Genomic DNA, 22197 nt, shown 5'->3' on the forward strand with positions numbered 1-22197 from the left:
CCGCATGCATTTAGAAATCATGCTTGTGATGAGTGCTCATAAACACTCCCTTTTAACTGCTGTCAAGTGATCTTGCATGGTGACTGACCACACCCACAGCTGAGTGAAAACCTGTCCATCAGCACAGTTAATGTACAACCAGGAGCATAATGTTTTTTATGTTCTGTCTCATGGCTTTTGTTTGGCTTTATTGGTTGTCTCGGACTTGTCACATTTCTATAAATGACTTTAATGACTTTAATGCGCTTCCACCCACTCCTGTCACTCATGGAGGAACTTTCTGTGTGTGTGTGTGTGTGTGTGTGTGTGTGTGTGTGTGTGCGTGCGCGCGCGTGCGTGTGTGTGTGTGTGTGTGTGTGTGTGTGTGTGTGCCAGCGTCTTTCACTCTGAGGCTGAGTGTGTGTTTGTAGGTTTGGCAAAGAATGTGAAGGAGGAAACTGATAGCAGTTGGAGGCGGACCTAAAGTGACGTACCAGTGTGGATACATTCGCACACTCCCCGGAGTGTCACAAACACATGGCCCGGGACAGACAGACAGCATGACCTCCATCAGGTTTCTGAAGTTTCTGCTTCTCCTCCTCCTCCATCAGGTCTACAGTGAGGAGGCAGAGCTCGTGGTCAGAGCACAGGGCAGCAACGTCGAGATGGGGTATTGTTTTGGAGTGGATTATATTGTTGTTTATAGATGTGCTCCAGATGGAGACCAGCTGCTTGGCAACTCTTCGGCCGACAGCATGCCCATTACACCTCCTGCAGACCTCCAGGGCCGTGTCCGTGTCAACGGCCAACAGGACCTGCTTGGGCTCCAGATCTTGAACCTCCAACACAAGGACTCCGGGATTTATAGGAGGGAATGCTGGAAGAACGGGATACTGGTCAGCCAGTTCACACAGCAGCTCTATGTGTGCAACGAGGAGGTTGAATCTGTAGAGATAACTGTGAGGGAAGAAGATGGAGGGGCTGAGTTGCTGTGCAACTACACTTCCATTGGTTTGGACGGGACCTCTGTGCGCTGGTACAAAGATATGTATCCATCTTATAGGTCTACACTCTTCCTGGATAGCAGTGTGTCACTGGACACGGAGCTGCAGGGTGTCGTGGTCAGAGACAACGGGGTGTTGCTTTTGCTTGACAACAGCACTTTAAAGTATAACCATCAATTTTTGTGCCTTGTGAGCAAAGGTAAGAATTGCCTCAGTTTCCAAAGCATGCACCTACCGGACCGCAGCGAGAGCAGCGACATTTTTGCTTCACAAGGGGACAGAGTGGTACTAAAATGCCCCTCTGATGGTGACAACCAGCAATGGGAGACACCACTGGGGACAATCAATGGTAGCAGCGTAAAGATGCACATATCCCGTGGTGACAGATCAGAAGACTTCTCATTGGTAATTCCTGCCATCTCTGATGAACATAGTGGGGACTACTCATGCATCTCTTCTACGTTTGAATCGAATTTCCGGTTGGCTCTTTGCCCTAAAAAGGTATCGCAAGAAAAAGTTGTTGTTGAAGGCGGGAGCATCTTGCTGGATTGTGTCGAAGATGATTACAAAGTTGTGGAGTGGCACCGCCTAAAACAAACAAGCGACTCTGAGGTAATCCATGTCTCAGCTGAAAAGACTATTCCCATCCCAGAAGATCTGAGGGGCAGAGTGACTGTGTCCAAAATGGCTCCTCGCTGATGATCTCCCACATAGAAATGGAGGATCAGGGGGTGTACTGGTGCATTGTTTTAAGAGGCACTGAGTTCTTGGAGGAGGATTATTCTTCCGAAGATGATTATGATGAGGAAGATATTGGAGACGATGATTACAGTGATGGCATATCCTGGGGAAATACACCCAAGTGCATCTTTAAACAGGAGACCACTTTGACTGTGATTTTGGAGTCAGAGCCTGACACTGACTCTGCAGCTGATCCATCAGCTCCTAATGTTACTACCTATGCTGTGGCGGGTGGACTGGTGGGGCTGCTGGTGGTTGGAGTGATTGTGGCAGTGATTGCAGTAAAGAAGGCAAAGGCCTCACCAAAGCGGAGAGAAGCAGCCTCTCGCTCTGGACTAAACACAACCAATGACGTAAAACTGAACATGGAGTCTGAGTGTACCCAGAGTTTAACTCATAATAATGAATAAGGTGTTTAACAGCTTTTGTAAAGTGGCTCTAAGGCATTTTATACCCAAAGGTCATTAACTGTGCTATGAAATCTGTCCATAAATCACCCAGTGGTGACTGTGACTGTCATATTTATACTTTCAGTTTCAAGTTGACACTCTTTCTCACTTCTTCTAAGGTGCTAATGACTAATACAGGGTTTTATACAGTAAGAACTGATAAATGCAACTACTCCTTTCAAAACTCCATTTTGTCTTGTGACTGAAAATATCAACATACCTTGTTTTTTTACAAAGAAAGAAATGTCAGCAACAAATGTCATAATGTCTGTTAGTAAAAGGAGAAGGTGTTTTAAACTTATCTGATGGCCTGACACTGTGGTATGTCTGTAATGTGACATTAAATGATGACTAAAAACCAGTCAGCCTGCTCTCCTGTCAGCAGATTGTTTGGTGCCAATAAGGCTGAGTACAACGGCCAGAAAGTACCTGACGCTCAAAAGAATCCAAACAAAAGAAAGTCGTTCCACTGTGACACTGTTCCTGTCCTTCACAGCTGACTAACAAATATAAACACAAGGGGACTTCTTTTTAAATGGATGTTGAGAGTAGCAGCACGGATGAGAACATATTTGTTCACATGCACTGTTCATAGCCTACATATTGAAAGTAATGAACAAAGTTCATATCCCATGTAAAAATGAGCCAGTAATTCCCTGTGACCAGCTGCACTGACAGAAGTAAAGAAGCAAGTAGTCCCTATCATGAGGCTGGTTGTGGTGAATGAGTCACAAAACAGATGACTTCCCCAAAGACTTTCCACAGGATTGTGTTCAGCATTGTGAAAAAGCAGGTTAAGTTTGAGGTAATTTTAGGCTATGTTGCGTGTTTCTTTTCCTTTGCCTAACCTCTGTAATTTTACGTTATGACTCTATATTAAGTAGGTGATGTCATTCTTGGGTTGCTAATTCGTCACATAGGCCTATCATACAAACTGTTGTATGAGTATATGTTGGTTTCTTACCTGTGTACCTATACGACTGAATGTTTTGTTTCTTAAGCTAACTCAGTTTATGGCAGCAGTTGTTTTGATGGATTTGATTTTTTAAAATTTTGGGGGCAGCACAACAGCCTGTAAACACAATATAGCTCATCTTATAGAGTTGTAGCCTATTGACACACGTAGCAGACAGCCTAGCATTCATTTGGAGTTCTGTTTTTGGCCACCAGATGAATGTTGTAGCTCTGTTCTGCTTTTTACCAACTCCTGAGGTTAATATCTGGCTCTTTAGCTGATAAATGCTCCATTATGTTCACCAGCTGGTCGATATCTGTGTCTGCTGGGTGCTGCGCAGGTACTGTACAGTTGTTTTAAAGAGCCTTTTCCTCTAAAAAACAGCTGCTACTAGAAATAAGATTGATCAAAGAGATGACATTAAAGTTACACTATGCAAGATTTTCCTAGAGGATAAAAAAATTAAAAACACAATGTATACATTCGGGCGGCACGGTGGTGTGGTGGTTAGCACTCTCGCCTCACAGCACGAGGGTTGCCGGTTCGATCCCGGGCGTGGGAGCCCTTCTGTGTGGAGTTTGCATGTTCTCCCCGTGTCAGCGTGGGTTCTCTCCGGGCACTCCGGCTTCCTCCCACAGTCCACTGTCCACAGGGACTAGGTTAATTGATAACTCTAAATTGTCCGTAGGTGTGAATGTGAGCGTGACTGGTTGTTTGTCTCTATGTGTCAGCCCTGCGATAGTCTGGCGACCTGTCCAGGGTGTACCCTGCCTCTTGCCCGATGTAGCTGGGATAGGCTCCAGCCCCCCCGCGACCCTCAAGAGGATGAAGCGGTTAGAAGATGAATGTATACATTCACATAGAGGTAATGTTGCTTATTACCCACTAACAATGTGGCAGTGTATTTGTCTGCAGACACACGGCCCTCTGCCTGTATTTTCTTTTTCTTTTGCTGTCATCAGGATGTTGATGGGCATGTAGCCCATGGCCAATAATAGCAAACAGGTGCGGTTAGGTTGCAACCAGGTAATAGCAGCACAGATCCAAAAATTGTGGACACAGTGCTGGTAAAGGGTCCATGTCATCGGTTCGACAGCCCATTGGTTCGACATCCCATTAGTCCGACTGTCCGCGGTGCTGAACGGCTCGGCTTGAGGCGGAGCAGGCTCACGGCTTATGTGTTTGTCACTTTCTTTTTCATTTTAACCCACACCATGATCTTTTCCTGACCCTAACCAAGTGGTTTTTGTGCCTAAACCTAACCAGACCTTAACCACAGGGCATCATGATGATTTCGGAACGGACTTAGGAACAATGAGTTTGATATGTTCGGAACAATGGGATGTCGAACCAATGGGCAGTTCCCGCTGGTAAAATGTAAATGCAGCGAGGTTAAATTCCAAGCAGACTCTTGTTCAGCAAGGGTGAATCTGAGGTTGGCTTTTACTTCCACTTTACTGGCGAGCAGTGACGGAGAGGATGGGTTTAAAGAATGAAGCAGAGTTTGCCCGTTTTCTGTTAAACATGTAGCTGCTGACGGTTAGCTTAGTTAGCTTGCATCATCAGTGTGCTGCTCCTCTTTCAAAATTTCTTTGTGCTTCTTCAGAGCTACAATATTGACTTCAATTGAACAAAGTCCTCAATAACATTGAACAAACTACTTGTAAGCTACTGCAGGGTTAATGCTAACGAGTAAGCTTGCCAATGGACAAGAATATTAGCGAGTTAGATTGCTATCTAGGTTGGCAACGCTAACAAGTGAACTTGCCAATTAACTAGAATATCAGCAAGTGAGCTTGCTAAGTAAGTTGGCTATGCTAATGAGTAAACTTGCCAGTAGATCAGAATATTAGTAAGTTAGCTTGATAACTAGCTTGGCTATGTTTATGAGTAAACATGCCAATAGACTAGAATATTAGCAAGTGAGCTTGCTATGTGAACAAGTAAGCTTACCAATAGCTTAGCATATTAGCAACATAGCTTGGTAAATAGGTAGACTATGCTAACAAGTGAGCTTGCCAATAGGTTAAAATGTTGTTCGTTAACATTTTTCAGTTGCAAATTCCTGCAATTAATATATTTTCCCTACTTTTTTTCCATGTTGATCCTGGATAGATTTGGTTAGGTTTTTTCAAGACCATCATCATCATCATCATCTTGATTCTGAACATAACAGCGATGCTCCTATATCAGTATAACCAAATTATCCAGGGCCAACATGGTGATGGTAGTTCTGGATCAACATAAATAAATTATCAGGCATTAAGATGATGACAAAGGTTCTGGATCAACAAACAGATTAACCAGGGTCAATGTGACGATGATGGTTCTGGATCAACACGAGCACTGCGATCTTGTTTTGAATAAGTTAAATAAGTTTAATTAAGAAAAATGCTTATCCATACTCTATTTTAGCCCATTAGCAAGTTTACACGTTATCATAGTCTACTTAGTTAGCAAGCTTACTCCCTAACCCTGCAGTAACTTAAAAGGGTTTTTTTTTCCAGTGTTACTGAGGATTTTGTTTAATTGTACTAACTTCAATTGCGAAAACTAGCTTAGCTCTGAAGAAGCACAAAGGAATTTTGAAAGAAGCACAGGAGCAGCACACTGATGATGTCAAAGGGTTGTGACTGGCTGAGTGCAATGCTGGTCCAGGAACGTGATGTGAGATGTTGATCCAGGAGCACGTTTACTTGGCAAAATCACACCAGTGTAGGCTACATACAAGCAGTCTATGGAAGAGGGGCCAAGTTTGAGTGTTGTGTTTACAAACAGAAACTGACAAATCCTGCATAGCAGCCAATATAATTTTTTGATTTCTTCATTTACTTTGTGTTCATTTACACATGTGCTCAACCCATATGGGTTTAGAGTTGACAGCCAACAGCAGCTGTAGTGATCAAACAAAAACAAAAACACATGTTATCCCACTATTCAGTCAACAAACAAAACAATCTGCTTTCTGTCTCAGGCCTGGCAAATACACTCCACCACAAAACACAACTCAGGTTTTTCAGAAACATCAGACCAAATTTTACTGAAAAGTACATTCCTGTTCTCAGCATAAGACAGTAAAACAATAAAAGAACCTCATTGTCAATTTCATCTGTGTTACACATCAAACTAAGTCTGTCCTTCTCTGGATTGGCATTAAACCTACTGGACTCTAAGGCTAATGGTAATATTCTGTAGGGATCTCGGTCTTTTGTTTAAATTATACTTCACATAAAGCTCAGCACTGCAGCTAGTCTTCATGAGACAATAAGTTCGTAGTTCTGGTTTAAACTATATATCAATGCAGCATTTCTCTTTAAACATAAACATTTTGCTCTTCATCTTCCAGATATCACAGCGAGTCCTGCTCGTGACAAGTTGCATTAAAGTTGTGCTGAATTAGAAATGACGCTGGGTAAACTGCGGACTCCAGTAATGATGCCCTGTGGGATGATCACCAAGAGTAACACCATTCATGTTATATAGACATTTGATCCATTGCTATTATGATGTTGTTCAGTGCAGCTTTTGCTCCCCTTTTGCCACTGAGGGATGACTGTCGAGATGACTATCGTGCAAAATCATCTCTTTTTTTAAATATAATGAAAAAGAACCCAAAACTGTCCTGCACTTTTTCTACTTTCAAACAATCTTACTCAGGATTCACTGTGCAATCTAAATAAAAGTTTGATTTTTTACATTCCTTAAAAAATCAGGATGAATCAGGGTTAAAGAGTCTCAAGCTGTCACCGCTACTTGTCAATGTTTCCAAAGGGCCACGAAAAGCAAGACGAACAAACAAGCAGTGCGCTTGACAAATGTACATTGAAGCATCTCGCATATCTGTGAGCAAGTTCTCCTATCTTTTATCAAAACACACCTTAGGCTGTCTCATCCAACACTACACACACAAACTGCGATACTGAATCAATATCTGCTGTAGTTCCTGAGTACTGAGCAAGTTTCAGCACACTGCTGCAGAGTGAACATCATTATTGAACCAATATTGCAGTTTACGTTTGCCAAACACAAAATGGCATACAGAATATAAAGTGATTGCATGTGTTATTGACTAGCTGACTGTTCATATTGATTCAACTGTGCATTTTATTATACATGATAATATACAGCGGGATGTGGTGTTTATAATTTAACAAAAGACCTGCAGCTGCCACGGCGCCAGTGTGTCGTGGATTTGAATGAAAACTTTCAAACTTGGATGTATGTGTGATCTCATTTGTTTGGTTAGAAGGCCTTCGCAAAGTGACAGAACAAGTGCTCATTAGACTGCGATTATCCACTGAATCGATAACATGTGTAGAGTAATATGCAGCAGTCACAGGTTGTTCAGCTGCTGGATGTAGACCCTGAGCTCCTATGCAGCACGGCCACTGAAACACTTGCGCTCTCCCTCTTGTTAACACCAGGGCCCAGAAAGGCTCCTGTTCTCCTCTCACGACCTCACTACACCTCACACCAAGCGCCAATAAAGTGTGCTGCTCCTGCGAACCTCACACAGGAGAAAGAGTCTGCAAATGTATCATGTAAGTTTGCAAACTTGTCCATGAAATAAATCTATGTTATTCTCCAGCATCACTAACATATGAGCTGCTGTATACAAAGTGAATCTGTCTGTCTCAGATAGCCGCAGGTTGTAAAACTGATCAATACATTTAGTTTATGTTACACATGAATGTAACATTTACATTTATAGCCACAAGGCTTTCATTTATTGAACCTTAAATAATGGATCTTTATGACATAATAAAGCGGAGGGGTTTATAAAATCCTTTTTATAAGGTGTTTAAAGTCTTTCCTCAGCCTTCACACAGTCAGTCAATTTTAATTGTTGATGCAGTGCTAGTTTTAGCATTAGTTGTTTCTCTTTCTGGATTTGATATTTTTGGACATATGTCATTACCTCAGCAAACAGTGTCATGCATTAGTAGAATAGTTTGAAATTATGGATACCACTCGCATGTCGATAAATATGAAGCTGCCGCTAAGAACTGGTTAGCTTAGCATAGCACAAAGCAAATTCAGCAAACAAGATGTAACCTGTTGATAATGGAGCTTTACAGGTGTTGGTAGGCCAATTTTCAGAGATGCGGACTCAAGTCACAAATTTGATGACTTAACTTGACAAAATCAAAAGAGACCTAAACATCAATGACTTGTGACTTCACTTGGACTTGAGCCGTTTTGGCTTGAAAATAATTGATACCTTCCCCCAGGCCAAAATAAGAAGGGAACGTTCCAGACATTTTGTCTAATATAAGATTATTTGAATACAACAAGACAGGACAGAAACATACAACTTTCATTTTGTTGTGGTACTGGTTAATACTGCTTAATGAAAGTAAAATGTCAACACTACTTTTTATGAGGAAGTTCAGTTGCATTTGTTTTAACACAGTGGTTCCCAGCTGGTCCTGCAACAGGGTCCAGATTTCTCCTTAGTCATTAGTTCAAGGTCCACACACTGTAATACATTCAGTGTCATAGTAGCTGTCTGGTAGTCATTTACTCTACAGCAGGAAACAGCACTTCATAATAAAAGCTCTTGACCAGATATTCACTGTACTTAAAAATGAAGTGGGGTTTTTTTTTTTCTTGACAAACTTGACACCATTCAAAGTCACTTGCAGTCCATTCAGAATGGACTCCCGATTCACCAGTTGGGAACAAACTTGTTGCAAAAAATGAATAAATACACAATTTAAGAAGCATTCATGATTTTTCTAAGTTTAATGTATTATAGCCCTGTTGTTAAGATGGCATTACATGAGGTGAAGAGCGCATCATGACTTGTTTAGGACTCGAAACTTAGAGTTTAGAACTTTGAACTTTGACTAAGAGTTATTGTGGTTTTCAAAACAATGAGTTGTTCCCACCTCTGCTGATTTTGTCACCTTGGGACGGAGCCTGGGAGCTGCTCCCACCTGTTTCCTGTTTTTATGCTAAGCTTAGATTACCAGCTGCTGGCGATAGCGTCATATTTACCATGCAAACAGGACAGTGGCTTCAGTCCTTTCATCTGCCTTTTGGCAAGAGACTGCATAAGCATATTTCCAAAGTAGTCATTTACACTTTGCTCTGCCTCCACTATCTTGAATCCCCCATATTGCCTCCAACTGTGGGCCACATACTTTGGTGTTACAATACTTTTTGAGATGCAGGGGTCAAATCAGTCTGCACTCTTGCATCCTCAAAATGCACTGTCAAGTGATCTTGCATGGTGACTGACCACACCCACAGCTGAGTGAAAACCTGTCCATCAGCACAGTTAATGTACAACCAGGAGCATAATGTTTTTTATGTTCTGTCTCATGGCTTTTGTTTGGCTTTATTGGTTGTCTCAGACTTGTCACATTTCTATAAATGACTTTAATGACTTTAATGCGCTTCCACCCACTCCTGTCACTCATGGAGGAACTTTCTGTGTGTGTGTGTGTGTGTGTGTGTGTGTGTGTGTGTGTGTGTGTGTGCCAGCGTCTTTCACTCTGAGGCTGAGTGTGTGTTTGTAGGTTTGGCAAAGAATGTGAAGGAGAAAACTGATAGCAGTTGGAGGCGGACCTAAAGTGACGTACCAGTGTGGATACATTCACACACTCCCCGGAGTGTCACAAACACATGGCCCGGGACAGACAGACAGCATGACCTCCATCAGGTTTCTGAAGTTTCTGCTTCTCCTCCTCCTCCATCAGGTCTACAGTGAGGAGGCAGAGCTCGTGGTCAGAGCACAGGGCAGCAACGTCGAGATGGGGTATTGTTTTGGAGTGGATTATATTGTTGTTTATAGATGTGCTCCAGATGGAGACCAGCTGCTTGGCAACTCCTCGGCCGACAGCATGCCCATTACACCTCCTGCAGACCTCCAGGGCCGTGTCCGTGTCAACGATCAACTGGACCTGCTTGGGCTCCAGATCTTGAACCTCCAACACAAGGACTCCGGGATTTATATGATGGAATGCTGGAAGAACGGGATACTGGTCAGCCAGTTCACACAGCAGCTCTATGTGTGCAATGAGGAGGTTGAATCTGTAGAGATAACTGTGAGGGAAGAAGATGGAGGGGCTGAGTTGCTGTGCAACTACACTTCCACTGGTTTGGACGGGACCTCTGTGCGCTGGTACAAAGATATGTATCCATCTTATAAGTCTACACTCTTCCTGGATAGCAGTGTGTCACTGGACACGGAGCTGCAGGGCGTCGTGGTCAGAGACAACGGGGTGTTGCTTTTGCTTGACAACAGCATTTTAAAGTATAACCATCAATTTTTGTGCCTTGTGAGCAAAGGTAAGAATTGCCTCAGTTTCCAAAGCATGCACCTACCAGACCGCAGCGAGAGCTGCAATATTTTTGCCTCACAAGGGGACAGAGTGGTACTAAAATGCCCCTCTGATGGTGACAACCAGCAATGGGAGACACCACTGGGGACAATCAATGGTAGCAGCGTAAAGATGCACATATCCCGTGGTGACAGATCAGAAGACTTCTCATTGGTAATTCCTGCCATCTCTGATGAACATAGTGGGGACTACTCATGCATCTCTTCTACGCTTGAATCGAATTTCCGGTTGGCTCTTTGCCCTAAAAAGGTATCGCAAGAAAAAGTTGTTGTTGAAGGCGGGAGCATCTTGCTGGATTGTGTCGAAGATGATTACAAAGTTGTGGAGTGGCACCGCCGAAAACCATCAAGCGACTCTGAGGTAATCCATGTCTCAGCTGAAAAGACTATTCCCATCCCAGAAGATCTGAGGGGCAGAGTGACTGTGTCCAAAAATGGCTCCTCGCTGATGATCTCCCACATGGAAATGGAGGATCAGGGGGTGTACTGGTGCATTGTTTTAAGAGGCACTGAGTTCTTGGAGGAGGATTATTCTTCCGAAGATGATTATGATGAGGAAGATATTGGAGACGATGATTACAGTGATGGCATATCCTGGGGAAATACACCCAAGTGCATCTTTAAACAGGAGACCACTTTGACTGTGATTTTGGAATCCCCACCAGTCCACCCGCCACGCTATGCTGTGGCGGGTGGACTGGTGGGGCTGCTGGTGGTTGGAGTGATTGTGGCAGTGATTGCAGTAAAGAAGGCAAAGGCCTCACCAAAGTGGAGAGAAGCAGCCTCTCGCTCTGGACTAAACACAACCAATGACGTAAAACTGAACATGGAGTCTGAGTGTACCCAGAGTTTAACTCATAATAATGAATAAGGTGTTTAACAGCTTTTGTAAAGTGGCTCTAAGGCATTTTATATCCAAAGGTCATTAACTGTGCTATGAAATCTGTCCATAAATCACCCAGTGGTGACTGTGACTGTCATATTTATACTTTCAGTTTCAAGTTGACACTCTTTCTCACTTCTTCTAAGGTGCTAATGACTAATACAGGGTTTTATACAGTAAGAACTGATAAATGCAACTACTCCTTTCAAAACTCCATTTTGTCTTGTGACTGAAAATATCAACATACCTTGTTTTTTTACAAAGAAAGAAATGTCAGCAACAAATGTCATAATGTCTGTTAGTAAAAGGAGAAGGTGTTTTAAACTTATCTGATGGCCTGACACTGTGGTATGTCTGTAATGTGACATTAAATGATGACTAAAAACCAGTCAGCCTGCTCTCCTGTCAGCAGATTGTTTGGTGCCAATAAGGCTGAGTACAACGGCCAGAAAGTACCTGACGCTCAAAAGAATCCAAACAAAAGAAAGTCGTTCCACTGTGACACTGTTCCTGTCCTTCACAGCTGACTAACAAATATAAACACAAGGGGACTTCTTTAAATGGATGTTGAGAGTAGCAGCACGGATGAGAACATATTTGTTCACATGCACTGTTCATAGCCTACATATTGAAAGTAATGAACAAAGTTCATATCCCATGTAAAAATGAGCCAGTAATTCCCTGTGACCAGCTGCACTGACAGAAGTAAAGAAGCAAGTAGTCCCTATCATGAGGCTGGTTGTGGTGAATGAGTCACAAAACAGATGACTTCCCCAAAGACTTTCCACAGGATTGTGTTCAGCATTGTGAAAAAGCAGGTTAAGTTTGAGGTAATTTTAGGCTATGTTGCGTGTTTCTTTTCCTTTGCCTAACCTCTGTAATTTTACGTTATGACTCTATATTAAGTAGGTGATGTCATTCTTGGGTTGCTAATTCGTCACATAGGCCTATCATACAAACTGTTGTATGAGTATATGTTGGTTTCTTACCTGTGTACCTATACGACTGAATGTTTTGTTTCTTAAGCTAACTCAGTTTATGGCAGCAGTTGTTTTGATGGATTTGATTTTTTAAAATTTTGGGGGCAGCACAACAGCCTGTAAACACAATATAGCTCATCTTATAGAGTTGTAGCCTATTGACACACGTAGCAGACAGCCTAGCATTCATTTGGAGTTCTGTTTTTGGCCACCAGATGAATGTTGTAGCTCTGTTCTGCTTTTTACCAACTCCTGAGGTTAATATCTGGCTCTTTAGCTGATAAATGCTCCATTATGTTCACCAGCTGGTCGATATCTGTGTCTGCTGGGTGCTGCGCAGGTACTGTACAGTTGTTTTAAAGAGCCTTTTCCTCTAAAAAACAGCTGCTACTAGAAATAAGATTGATCAAAGAGATGACATTAAAGTTACACTATGCAAGATTTTCCTAGAGGATAAAAAAATTAAAAACACAATGTATACATTCGGGCGGCACGGTGGTGTGGTGGTTAGCACTCTCGCCTCACAGCACGAGGGTTGCCGGTTCGATCCCGGGCGTGGGAGCCCTTCTGTGTGGAGTTTGCATGTTCTCCCCGTGTCAGCGTGGGTTCTCTCCGGGCACTCCGGCTTCCTCCCACAGTCCACTGTCCACAGGGACTAGGTTAATTGATAACTCTAAATTGTCCGTAGGTGTGAATGTGAGCGTGACTGGTTGTTTGTCTCTATGTGTCAGCCCTGCGATAGTCTGGCGACCTGTCCAGGGTGTACCCTGCCTCTTGCCCGATGTAGCTGGGATAGGCTCCAGCCCCCCCGCGACCCTCAAGAGGATGAAGCGGTTAGAAGATGAATGTATACATTCATATAGAGGTAATGTTGCTTATTACCCACTAACAATGTGGCAGTGTATTTGTCTGCAGACACACGGCCCGGTAGTATTTTCTTTTTCTTTTGCTGTCATCAGGATGTTGATGGGCATGTAGCCCATGGCCAATAATAGCAAACAGGTGCGGTTAGGTTGCAACCAGGTAATAGCAGCACAGATCCAAAAATTGTGGACACAGTGCTGGTAAAGGGTCCATGTCATTGGTTTGACAGCCCATTGGTTCGACATCCCATTAGTCCGACTGTCTCATGTGCTGAACGCGGCTCGGCTTGAGGCGGAGCAGGCTCACGGCTTATGTGTTTGTCACTTTCTTTTCATTTTAACCCACACCATGATCTTTTCCTGACCCTAACCAAGTGGTTTTTGTGCCTAAACCTAACCAGACCTTAACCACAGGGCATCATGATGATTTCGGAACGGACTTAGGAACAATGAGTTTGATATGTTCGGAACAATGGGATGTCGAACCAATGGGCAGTTCCCGCTGGTAAAATGTAAATGCAGCGAGGTTAAATTCCAAGCAGACTCTTGTTCAGCAAGGGTGAATCTGAGGTTGGCTTTTACTTCCACTTTACTGGCGAGCAGTGACGGAGAGGATGGGTTTAAAGAATGAAGCAGAGTTTGCCCGTTTTCTGTTAAACATGTAGCTGCTGACGGTTAGCTTAGTTAGCTTGCATCATCAGTGTGCTGCTCCTCTTTCAAAATTTCTTTGTGCTTCTTCAGAGCTACAATATTGACTTCAATTGAACAAAGTCCTCAATAACATTGAACAAACTACTTGTAAGCTACTGCAGGGTTAATGCTAACGAGTAAGCTTGCCAATGGACAAGAATATTAGCGAGTTAGATTGCTATCTAGGTTGGCAACGCTAACAAGTGAACTTGCCAATTAACTAGAATATCAGCAAGTGAGCTTGCTAAGTAAGTTGGCTATGCTAATGAGTAAACTTGCCAGTAGATCAGAATATTAGTAAGTTAGCTTGATAACTAGCTTGGCTATGTTTATGAGTAAACATGCCAATAGACTAGAATATTAGCAAGTGAGCTTGCTATGTGAACAAGTAAGCTTACCAATAGCTTAGCATATTAGCAACATAGCTTGGTAAATAGGTAGACTATGCTAACAAGTGAGCTTGCCAATAGGTTAAAATGTTGTTCGTTAACATTTTCAGTTGCAAATTCCTGCAATTAATATATTTTCCTACTTTTTTCCATGTTGATCCTGGATAGATTTGGTTAGGTTTTTCAAGACCATCATCATCATCATCATCTTGATTCTGAACATAACAGCGATGCTCCTATATCAGTATAACCAAATTATCCAGGGCCAACATGGTGATGGTAGTTCTGGATCAACATAAATAAATTATCAGGCATTAAGATGATGACAAAGGTTCTGGATCAACAAACAGATTAACCAGGGTCAATGTGACGATGATGGTTCTGGATCAACACGAGCACTGCGATCTTGTTTTGAATAAGTTAAATAAGTTTAATTAAGAAAAATGCTTATCCATACTCTATTTTAGCCCATTAGCAAGTTTACACGTTATCATAGTCTACTTAGTTAGCAAGCTTACCCTAACCCTGCAGTAACTTAAAAGGGTTTTTTTTTTCCAGTGTTACTGAGGATTTTGTTTAATTGTACTAACTTCAATTGCGAAAACTAGCTTAGCTCTGAAGAAGCACAAAGGAATTTTGAAAGAAGCACAGGAGCAGCACACTGATGATGTCAAAGGGCTGTGATTGGTTGATTGCAATGTTGGTCCAGGAACGTGATGTGAGATGTTGATCCAGGAGCACGTTTTACTTGGCAAAATCACACCAGTGTAGGCTACATACAAGCAGTCTATGGAAGAGGGGCCAAGTTTGAGTGTTGTGTTTACAAACAGAAACTGACAAATCCTGCATAGCAGCCAATATAATTTTTTGATTTCTTCATTTACTTTGTGTTCATTTACACATGTGCTCAACCCATATGGGTTTAGAGTTGACAGCCAACAGCAGCTGTAGTGATCAAACAAAAACAAAAACACATGTTATCCCACTATTCAGTCAACAAACAAAACAATCTGCTTTCTGTCTCAGGCCTGGCAAATACACTCCACCACAAAACACAACTCAGGTTTTTCAGAAACATCAGACCAAATTTTACTGAAAAGTACATTCCTGTTCTCAGCATAAGACAGTAAAACAATAAAAGAACCTCATTGTCAATTTCATCTGTGTTACACATCAAACTAAGTCTGTCCTTCTCTGGATTGGCATTAAACCTACTGGACTCTAAGGCTAATGGTAATATTCTGTAGGGATCTCGGTCTTTTGTTTAAATTATACTTCACATAAAGCTCAGCACTGCAGCTAGTCTTCATGAGACAATAAGTTCGTAGTTCTGGTTTAAACTATATATCAATGCAGCATTTCTCTTTAAACATAAACATTTTGCTCTTCATCTTCCAGATATCACAGCGAGTCCTGCTCGTGACAAGTTGCATTAAAGTTGTGCTGAATTAGAAATGGCGCTGGGTAAACTGCGGACTCCAGTAATGATGCCCTGTGGGATGATCACCAAGAGTAACACCATTCATGTTATATAGACATTTGATCCATTGCTATTATGATGTTGTTCAGTGCAGCTTTTGCTCCCCTTTTGCCACTGAGGGATGACTGTCGAGATGACTATCGTGCAAAATCATCTCTTTTTTTAAATATAATGAAAAAGAACCCAAAACTGTCCTGCACTTTTTCTACTTTCAAACAATCTTACTCAGGAGTCACTGTGCAATCTAAATAAAAGTTTGATTTTTTACATTCCTTAAAAAAAAAATCAGGATGAATCAGGGTTAAAGAGTCTCAAGCTGTCACCGCTACTTGTCAATGTTTCCAAAGGGCCACGAAAAGCAAGACGAACAAACAAGCAGTGCGCTTGACAAATGTACGTTGAAGCATCTTGCATATCTGTAAGCAAGTTCTCCTATCTTTTATCAAAACACACCTTAGGCTGTCTCATCCAACACTACACACACAAACTGCGATACTGAATCAATATCTGCTGTAGTTCCTGAGTACTGAGCAAGTTTCAGCACACTGCTGCAGAGTGAACATCATTATTGAACCAATATTGCAGTTTACGTTTGCCAAACACAAAATGGCATACAGAATATAAAGTGATTGCATGTGTTATTGACTAGCTGACTGTTCATATTGATTCAACTGTGCATTTTATTATACATGATAATATACAGCGGGATGTGGTGTTTATAATTTAACAAAAGACCTGCAGCTGCCACGCCAGTGTGTCGTGGATTTGAACGAAAACTTTCAAACTTGGATGTATGTGTGATCTCATTTGTTTGGTTAGAAGGCCTTCGCAAAGTGACAGAACAAGTGCTCATTAGACTGCGATTATCCACTGAATCGATAACATGTGTAGAGTAATATGCAGCAGTCACAGGTTGTTCAGCTGCTGGATGTAGACCCTGAGCTCCTATGCAGCACGGCCACTGAAACACTTGCGCTCTCCCTCTTGTTAACACCAGGGCCCAGAAAGGCTCCTGTTCTCCTCTCACGACCTCACTACACCTCACACCAAGCGCCAATAAAGTGTGCTGCTCCTGCGAACCTCACACAGGAGAAAGAGTCTGCAAATGTATCATGTAAGTTTGCAAACTTGTCCATGAAATAAATCTATGTTATTCTCCAGCATCACTAACATATGAGCTGCTGTATACAAAGTGAATCTGTCTGTCTCAGATAGCCGCAGGTTGTAAAACTGATCAATACATTTAGTTTGCGGTTACACATGAATGTAACATTTACATTTATAGCCACAAGGCTTTCATTTATTGAACCTTAAATAATGGATCTTTACGACATAATAAAGCGGAGGGGTTTATAAAATCCTTTTTATAAGGTGTTTAAAGTCTTTCCTCAGCCTTCACACAGTCAGTCAATTTTAATTGTTGATGCAGTGCTAGTTTTAGCATTAGTTGTTTCTCTTTCTGGATTTGATATTTTTGGACATATGTCATTACCTCAGCAAACAGTGTCATGCATTAGTAGAATAGTTTGAAATTATGGATACCACTCGCATGTCGATAAATATGAAGCTGCCGCTAAGAACTGGTTAGCTTAGAGCACAAAGCAAATTCAGCAAACAAGATGTAACCTGTTGATAATGGAGCTTTACAGGTGTTGGTAGGCCAATTTTCAGAGATGCGGACTCAAGTCACAAATTTGATGACTTAACTTGACAAAATCAAAAGAGACCTAAACATCAATGACTTGTGACTTCACTTGGACTTGAGCCGTTTTGGCTTGAAAATAATTGATACCTTCCCCCAGGCCAAAATAAGAAGGAACGTTCCAGACATTTTGTCTAATATAAGATTATTTGAATACAACAAGACAGGACAGAAACATACAACTTTCATTTTGTTGTGGTACTGGTTAATACTGCTTAATGAAAGTAAAATGTCAACACTACTTTTTATGAGGAAGTTCAGTTGCATTTGTTTTAACACAGTGGTTCCCAGCTGGTCCTGCAACGGGGTCCAGATTTCTCCTTAGTCATTATTTCAAGGTCCACACACTGTAATACATTCAGTGTCATAGTAGCTGTCTGGTAGTCATTTACTCTACAGCAGGAAACAGCGCTTCATAATAAAAGCTCTTGACCAGATATTCACTGTACTTAAAAATGAAGTGGGTTTTTTTTGTTTGTTTGTTTGTTTTTTTTTTTTACAAACTTGACACCATTCAAAGTCACTTGCAGTCCATTCAGAATGGACTCCCGATTCACCAGTTGGGAACCACTGTTGTAACAAACTTGTTGCAAAAAATGAATAAATACACAATTTAAGAAGCATTCATGATTTTTCTAAGTTTAATGTATTATAGCCCTGTTGTTAAGATGGCATTACATGAGGTGAAGAGCGCATCATGACTTGTTTAGGACTCGAAACTTAGAGTTTAGAACTTTGAACTTTGACTAAGAGTTATTGTGGTTTTCAAAACAATGAGTTGTTCCCACCTCTGCTGATTTTGTCACCTTGGGACGGAGCCTGGGAGCTGCTCCCACCTGTTTCCTGTTTTTATGCTAAGATTAGATTACCAGCTGCTGGCGATAGCGTCATATTTACCATGCAAACAGGACAGTGGTTTCAGTCCTTTCATCTGACTCTTGGCATAAGAGTGCATAAGCATATTTCCAAAGTAGCCATTTACACTTTGCTCTGCCTCCACTATCTTGAATCCCCCACATTGCCTCCAACTGTGGGCCACATACTTTGATGTTACAATACTTTTTGAGATGCAGGGGTCAAATCAGTCTGCACTCTTGCATCCTCAAAATGCAACGCTGAGACAGTACCAGCTGCAATATTGATGAGGCTCATTGTGCAGAACATTTTTCCACAATGGGCCAAAAAAAAATGAAACATTTTTGTGATGTTTGGTGATGCAAAGCGGCATTGGTGTGCTCTTGATGCTTTCCATCTTGCAACACAGACTGGAGACGTTGCGTTTCAGCAATATTCTCAGCTGCCAGATTCTATTACTCCCACACACTTAACCTTTTGGAGCCCTGATAAATATTTATGTTCCACAGCAGTGCCAATACATCCAACGAAGAAATATGGTTTCTGTTTGGAAATATTCGCTCAGCTGGTATATATAAAACACTAAATCTTATTCCATCTTTGTTTCAGTTTGATGTTGAGCCAATATCTGATGCTGCAGCTGCAGTAAACAGGTGGACTTTCTAGGAGGCAGAAAATCCAAAAGCGATGTTTACCTGTTTGTGACATTATCTGTTATTTTGGTAACATTGCTATAAAAGAGATATAAATAAACACACTGCTGATGTCCTTCAGAAGCCTTTTCACAGTTTTCCTGCTCTGTGCTCTCGCTAACATCGTCTCCCAGCCCACAGTTTTACAACCCTTAGATAAAGCACTTTTATTAAAAATGCATCCAAAGTGTTAAAAATACATGCGCTGAAAATCAACCAATTTTATGAAAAGCATCATATTTAAAGAGTTGAGATATGAACGAACAACAATAGCTATAAAGAAGAGGAGGAGTTTGGACCTCCTACTCACAAGGTCATGCTTTGTTTTCAAAAATAACTTTATTACAGCATTCGTCTTCATGAATACTCACAGGACGAGGTGAGCAATGTCTGCTGGCAGAGGAAAAAGCAGTCAGATTGAATATCAAAGTGTAGCTGACACCTTGATAAGAAATCTTTCACAGACATGTGTTTCTGCTTGTGACGCACAGATGAATCAGATGAGTAAAGGAGAGAAGGAAGGAGAGAGAGTGTCTTCCATATTTGCCAGTTTGCTTTCCGTACGCCCCTTCACAGGCTTGATTGATGGAGACACAGATGTGGAAGAGGAGCAGCTGCTCGGTGCTCTCAGGTGTAATTAAGAAAGGGCTCGGTCACACAGAAAGGCCCCCGGGAGGCCCGACAAGAGCGCAGAGGAATCAGCACGCCTCGGAGAACAGCGAGATCCAGCAGCAGGCTTCCTTCGGCTTGTTACAGTGAGAGACTTTAAATGGATAGGCTTAATTGTCGAGGCATCTCTCCGACCATCTGTGTGTGTGGGAGGGTGTGTTTCAGCTGCGTGTCTGTCTCTGTCTGTGCTGCTTGTGTGTTCGAGCTTAAGCAAACTACGAGCCGTCGCGGTGGCAGAGCAGAACTTAAGTTAGAGAAATAATCAAAGAAATCAGCCAGGAAATTGTGTTTCGACAAGTTGCTCCTCAGAGTCTCTTGCATTCACGCGTACAACTTCTGCGGAACACAGCAAGATGTGTGACCAGACTCCTAATTTGAAGATTAGCCAAAGTTTTCTTTCTCATACACACACGTGCACACACAAACGCATCCATTTTTCACACCAATGCAACATTCGAAATCACAGCCGGCGGATGTTAACATGATCCCTCCTTGGCTCCCCTTCCTCCCTCCCAGGGCACCTCTCTCTGTCCGATCAGGAGGCCATGTTCTGTAGAATCAGCACGTCTGCTTGGTGCTCCCTGGTGGCTGCCGGGCTGAGCCTGCTGAGGCCCGATCTGCTGTAATTTGCCAGGCCCATTACTCCCACAAATGTGATGGCTGTGAGCCCTGTGAGTGTGAAACAGTTGGTGGGATGAAGAGCGATAGAAGGAGAAAGAGAGAGAGAGAGAGAGAGAGAAAGCAGGGTACCACGCTACTGCTGCTGTCCAGCCACAGTGTCTGAGAGCGTGTGATGCGTCGTGCTAATGGCACCAATTATGCACCAGAGAGCATTGCTGATGGGCTGGTTTCACAGCAAAAGTGCTGGAGGAAAAAACTGTTGCAGGGGGAGGCCTTTGGGTCTAAAAGAATATATGATGTTAGAAACAGAGGGAGAGACAAGCCGCTTGGGGCTTTTCTTTCCTAATAGCGGTCTGCTCGCTACCCAGACATGTGGAGGTGTCTGGTTGGATCGCAGCCACGCAGGAATTTATGTCTGTTATTTTCAGAGGGGCAATCCAAGCGAGACCAGGACCAATCAAACGCTCTCAATAAAACTGACTTCCCTCTGGAAGTCTCAAAGGCTTTCAGTAGATTTGATTTGAAGTCTATAACTTAGAAAGTAGTGGGCGTGGGGGCTGAGATGCTGCGATACTCGCTCTCTGCCAGATTGTAAAACTTCAACTCCCCCGTGAGATGGAACTGTTGGAGAGCAGAAGGTGCATCACAAGTAATCATTCTGTTTTTGTAATCCTCTGGCGTGATTGTGCTCATTGTGTGATGTTTACAAGCAAAAATGAGTTTACCCACCTTTTCATGTGGTGGTGCACAGCATCATAAGGGAACATTTTGTGAAGAGAGTCTTGTTATAAGCAAAAAGAGCCAGATTAGAAAATTCTTAGTCATGTAATTGGCTCCTCCGGCATGTGAGAAGTAAAAGAGTCGTCTATGAATGTCTTGACGAGCGTCAGGAGAAAACTTTAAAGTAAAGAAAAAGTTATAATTCATTATATGGTGCTGAGCTACCCGCATTCATACAGCAGATAATTACAAGTCTTTGCTCAGAAGCAGGTTTTTTTCTCACACACAGCAGGGTTCAACAACACAACAGCAGAGCCGACTTGCTCACTCATGTGCAGATGAAATAAAAAAATGGGAGATCTCGGCAGACAGGGGAGTGAAAATGAGACCATCTATATTCAAGAGATCTCTCGTTCAAAAACAATCACACAGACGTGCATCGTGAAGGCAAGCCAGCACAGCCACACCTTTGATGCACAGATGGCGTGTGTAAACTGTCTCGTTCCCCCTCCTGCTCTTCCTCTCCTCCTCTCCACTGTAATCTCTCTCTCTCTCTCTGCCTCTCTCATCCCTCATGTCCCACATTCTTCCTTCCTCTCATCATCCCGCGTGTCACTCAACGTATTTCTCCAACTCTGCCGGCAGCAAAGCACCTCGGCTTGCAGCCCGTCCCGCCTAAATTTAATAAATGAAGCCCTGCGAAATTGGCAAGCAGGGTGGGAACACCACGGCTGGGTAAATGTTAGCTGAAAGCCTCGGTTTATAAAGACGGTCCTTCTGTGATTTGGAGTTGTCATTGGAAAAAGCCAGCGACGGGATTGTCTACGGGCGAGACAAATTTATGCAGATGATCCTCTTCTGTCTAAATGGCTTACTGAACACTGAACTGAGGCGAGCCCGCCAGGAGTTTTGTGGGCTTAAGGATAACAAGCAATCAAACAGACTCAGACACTAAGTCTGATTGGGGTCAGCGTCATTGAATTCAATCATGACCTCCCATTAACAGTCAAGAAATATTAGGAAAAAAGAAAAGCCCTCGACGTGGGCCGTCTCAGTGTTTCAAAAATGAGAGCAGAAATTACATACAAATAATCAATCTTGGTAAAGATTAGGAATAAAATCGTGGTGTGGGTTAAAGTCAATAGCTTTTTGTCAGAAATGGCTTTCTTGGAGAAAG

The 22197-nt window shown here is 42.4% G+C and overlaps 1 protein-coding gene across 2 annotated transcripts; it reads left to right on the forward strand.

Annotated features, from left to right (window-relative positions):
• Positions 1 to 513: 513 nt before the first annotated feature.
• On the forward strand, positions 514 to 11747 carry LOC125886987 (uncharacterized). Of its 2 annotated transcripts, none has more exons than XM_049573418.1 (2): positions 514 to 1484; positions 10727 to 11747. In XM_049573418.1, the coding sequence occupies exons 1-2, from the start codon at positions 540 to 542 to the stop codon at positions 11345 to 11347; spliced, it is 1566 nt and encodes a 521-aa protein (XP_049429375.1). In that variant the 5' UTR covers positions 514 to 539; the 3' UTR covers positions 11348 to 11747. The 2 variants fall into 2 exon arrangements, with proteins under 2 accessions (XP_049429375.1, XP_049429377.1); XM_049573420.1 differs by having other exon boundaries at positions 514 to 1182; positions 10425 to 11747.
• Positions 11748 to 22197: the final 10450 nt, after the last annotated feature.

This window comes from Epinephelus fuscoguttatus, linkage group LG4 (assembly GCF_011397635.1).
Source record: "Epinephelus fuscoguttatus linkage group LG4, E.fuscoguttatus.final_Chr_v1".
Taxonomy (NCBI): Eukaryota; Metazoa; Chordata; class Actinopteri; order Perciformes; family Serranidae; genus Epinephelus; species Epinephelus fuscoguttatus.